Source organism: Phaseolus vulgaris, chromosome 4 (genome assembly GCF_051622355.1).
Source record: "Phaseolus vulgaris cultivar YP4 chromosome 4, ASM5162235v1, whole genome shotgun sequence".
In the NCBI taxonomy this organism is placed as follows: domain Eukaryota; kingdom Viridiplantae; phylum Streptophyta; class Magnoliopsida; order Fabales; family Fabaceae; genus Phaseolus; species Phaseolus vulgaris.
This window is the reverse complement of record NC_143501.1, coordinates 9,046,622-9,050,826: the sequence shown is the minus strand read 5'-3', so window position 1 is coordinate 9,050,826 and position 4,205 is coordinate 9,046,622. Positions and strand designations below refer to the sequence as shown.

Here is a 4,205-nt window from a genome sequence, read left to right as displayed (position 1 = left end):
GAAAATCAAAACACAAGAATAAAAAGAGAAAAAAACAAGAATCTCCTCTGAGAGAAAAACTTTTAACTTCCCATGACAAGTGTTTTAAAGTTCAATATCTAATTACTATTCCATAAACAGTCAAATATTCAAGGAAAAATACCCTTCTAACAAACATAATAATACTCTTATGATTTTATTACAATTATAAATTTATAGTATTTATGCCATACTTATAACTTTATTATTAAAAAAAATTTAAAGTAAAAATTTAATTATTTTCATATTTTTTACGAAAAGGAATTTAAATTTATAATTTTATTTTAATTCGAGTAAATAAACTGGGAAGAAGTGTAATTGTGGTTTTGTTTTTAAAAACGATATTTGAAAAAAATATCTAAAATTAAATTAAATTAATAATTAAATTTATCTGCTCAATTTCTAAATTTAATTATAATCCATTATTGTAAAAATTATTTAGGAATGAATTTTTGTGAAAAAAATTATAAACTTCGAATATTTAATATTAATAATAATAAATTTAAAATATTAATATAACATTAAATTAGTTATTATAAGTTTATGTTGTTCAATTTAATATTTTCAAAATATTTTGATTTTTTCTCAGAAAAAAATGTTTTATTTTAATAACTTATACAAAATACTTCCAAATTAATAATCTTAAAAATATTTAAATATTCTGAAAACGTTGTTTTTGAAGAAGGAAAAGTGCCCGAATATTAAACAGATCTTAATTTGGTGAATAATGTGGCTATGGATTGGTTTTGGGAAGCTTTTTGCTGAATTGGTTTATTGGGAAATTTTTCTTTGAAAAGTTACTATGCACTCCCTTGTGTATTCTCCAAAGTAGCTGTTTGATCATAATAGTAGTGAAAAAGAAAAAAGGAAGAAGAAAGAAGGAGAATGGGAGATTACCATTTCGTGTACAAGGACACAGAAGGAGCCTCTACGCAATGGGACGATATTCAAAGAAAGCTGGGGAATTTGCCTCCAAAGCCACCAGCTTTCAAGCCCCCTCCTTTCACCCCTTCATCTGATGACCAACCCAAAGACCAAACCTGGATCGATTCCAAAACCTCCGAAGAACTCGATGAACTTGAAGACGATCTCGACGATGATCGCTTCCTCCAAGAATACAGGTTCTGATGTGTTTTTTTTCTTTTCATGTTCGGCTACCCACGAAGAATGATGGGGTGTTTCGTATTTTAAAACGGTTTTTATTTCCTGGGTCGGTTTTGTTTTCTCCTAAGGTGGTGGAGAATGCATAAAGTTTGAATCTTTCTGTGAATTTGTTGTGAGGGCCTTTGTGTTGTTTTGTAGAGAACAATTGTGTATGTTGGTGAGACTTGTATTTGTTTGTTTATTTTCTATGTTATTGAGTACTATTTGGTTCGGAATTGTTATGAATGCTCAGTAATGTATTTCTGTACCCTTTTATACATTTTTTTTTCTCTCTTATTGAACACAAGTGGGTTGGGTATTGTTGCAGATTTAAGTTTTTTTTATAGCGAATTAATGCTAAGAGTCTATTTTTCCTTCTTGTTGATGGCTGGTTTGTTCTGAATTTACTTGAAAAGTGGATGAATAAGTCAGTTGAGAGTAGTAGAAAGCAAAAATAATTGAATCATTCTGCTGTGATAGGAAAAAGAGGTTGTCTGAGATGCAAGAGTCAGCTAAAGTACTGAGGTTTGGATCAGTGATTCCCATCTCGGGATCTGATTTTGTTCGAGAGGTGTCACAGGCTCCAACTGATGTTTGGGTGGTTGTGATCCTTTACAAGGAAGGGTATGATTGATTTATGAATTTCTTTGATTCTATGGTCTATCTAGTTTTTCAGGGTCAGGTTTACAAACAAGGCTGTGCTTGTTGTGTTTTTGAGACAGGATTCCAGAATGTGGATTGTTGATGCAAAGCATCGAAGAATTGGCAGTTAGATATACTGCAACAAAATTTGTAAAGATAATATCTACTGATTGCATTCCAAACTACCCTGATCAGAATGTTCCCACTTTATTGGTGTACAACAATGGAGCAGTCAAAGGAAATTATGTTGGTTTGCATAGTTTCGGGCGAAGATGTACCCCTGAAGGTATTTATGTCTCAGAATGCTAGCCTTGTGGTTTCTGTTCTTTTATTTTGATTAGTGCCCATTGTTAAATTTGTTTACCAGTTTTAGTATAAAATACATATTGCTCCAAAACATTATAATTTTTTTCCTTCATGCAATTAAGGCCTAGCTCTCAACCAAAAGTGATGTATTTTTATGACATACTAGATGTATTTGAATAGAAAGGTGTTTTGTGGCTTTTCTTCTCCTTGAGAGCAGACACTGAGAATAACTCTTCAAAATAGAAGCACTTTAATTTTTAACGAGAAATGAATATAAAAAGAATTTTTAAAAAAGCTTCTTGGAGGAGCTTATGTGTAGCTTTTTTGGAAAAATTCCAGTAAGAATCCCATCTCCCTCTTTTTTCAGATTTATTTTTCTGAAACAAAATTAGAAACCTAAACTTCTCAACCACAAGACTCCCACTGCACACAAATTCCCTTCTGGTTTCGTCATTCTCATTTTTCTTTTTCTTTTAATCCAACAATTAAAGGTGACTTACCTGTTAGATTCATTACTTTAAAAGAAACTGAAGGGTAGAGATAGAGAGTCACTCTTTGAAGTTAATCTTCGTGTAACATGATCCCTCTTCTCCCAAACTCTGAAGAAGTAGAAAACTTGGGCATCCCATTCCATTTCAACCCTGTAGCCAGCAAGTTAGAAATCTTAATTTTGACAAACTTTGTGTGAAAACTGGAGAGGATCTAGAAATAAGTTATGTGCTTCAATTACACTCCCTTTTGGCCTTGGATGATGATGCCTTGCAGAGAAAATCTCCACCTGTCAAAGAATTCAAATGTAATACACCTGCAAAATGTCCTGCTGAAAACATACTGAGCAATTTGCTATAAGCCCAAAGTCCTGACTCGGCACCATCCTCGCCAAAGTCTTCAACTGCTTCAATGAATTCAGAGAGCTTTCAAAGGACATGTTTGTAACCAAAGATAACTATAAAATAACAGTTCAACCCTGATGGGGAGGCTGCTGGAAGTTCTATATTCTTATGCTGCATTGTTTGATTGTTTGGAATCCAATGTCATTGTTGGAGAGAGTAAAGATTGAAAAGATGCTTTTAGGTGTGAAAAAAAAGGGAAAGAGCTAAACCAAACATATCCTTAATAGATCTCCCTGGCTTTTGACATGTCAGTGGAAAACTATGTAGCCATTTCATTGCTGCTCTGCTAATAGACCTTGTAACTGTTGCATGTCTACCAGTGAAGTTTATAACACTAGACATTATTATGTTTCCTTTATGTAGTTGAACTTTTTCTCCTTGATTAGATTGGTCCATCCCTCATGGCAATCCTTCTCTTACCTTTTTACTTTCTTACACAGTTGTGTAGCAGTAGTGAAATATACTTTTCTAAATCTGTTCCCTTGTTATCTAATACATTGAATTCTTTGCATGTTCTGGAATATCAGGTGTTGCATTAGTGTTGTGCCAATCGGATCCTGTACTTAGTGATGGCCATAATAGAAATGAGGCTATCATTAAAGGAGTTCGCCAAAGGTTTATAGAGAAAGTTGTTGCTGATCATGAAGAGGATGATGATGACTCCTCAAGTGACTAACATTTTTCTTGTCTCTGTAGTTGTTTTCTTTGGAGGGGGTTATGTGTTTCTAACTTCCATTTGGTCTCACTTTTGAAATTTTGCCAGACTAATTTCTTGTGTTAAGTTATGTGTGCCTTAGTTTTGTTACTTATTAATCAGATGATTTTACCATGTTTAGGTGTATCAAAATAATTTCTATTTATTTATTTTAATGTATTCCATTTATTTCGTGAGAAGAACTTATCTAACCTTGTGATGGTAGATAAATTAATTTAATGTTTGTTTAATTGAAAATTATCTTTTTACATATATATTATACAATTTAAAATGATTCGTTTGTTTGATATTTTGTTATAATAATTACGTGTGTATTGTGAATGTAAATAATTTGATTCTAAGATTTGTAATGGATTAGTTAATATGTTGAGGGTGACATGTTAGATAGACCAAAAATACTCTTGAATTTTTAATTTACACTTGTTTTACCATTTTAGAGTTAGGTTTGAAAATGTAATTTAAACGTTACAAAATAAATGTGTCTTGAA

At 32.0% G+C, this 4,205-nt stretch overlaps 1 protein-coding gene across 1 annotated transcript; it reads left to right on the top strand.

The window, feature by feature from the left end:
• Positions 1-702: 702 nt before the first annotated feature.
• Positions 703-3,896, top strand: LOC137837129 (uncharacterized). The gene is made up of 4 exons (XM_068645998.2): positions 703-1,139; positions 1,642-1,785; positions 1,884-2,089; positions 3,530-3,896. Exons 1-4 carry the CDS (start codon positions 904-906, stop codon positions 3,676-3,678), a joined length of 735 nt encoding a protein of 244 aa, XP_068502099.1. The 5' UTR covers positions 703-903; the 3' UTR covers positions 3,679-3,896.
• The last annotated feature ends 309 nt before the right edge of the window (positions 3,897-4,205 follow it).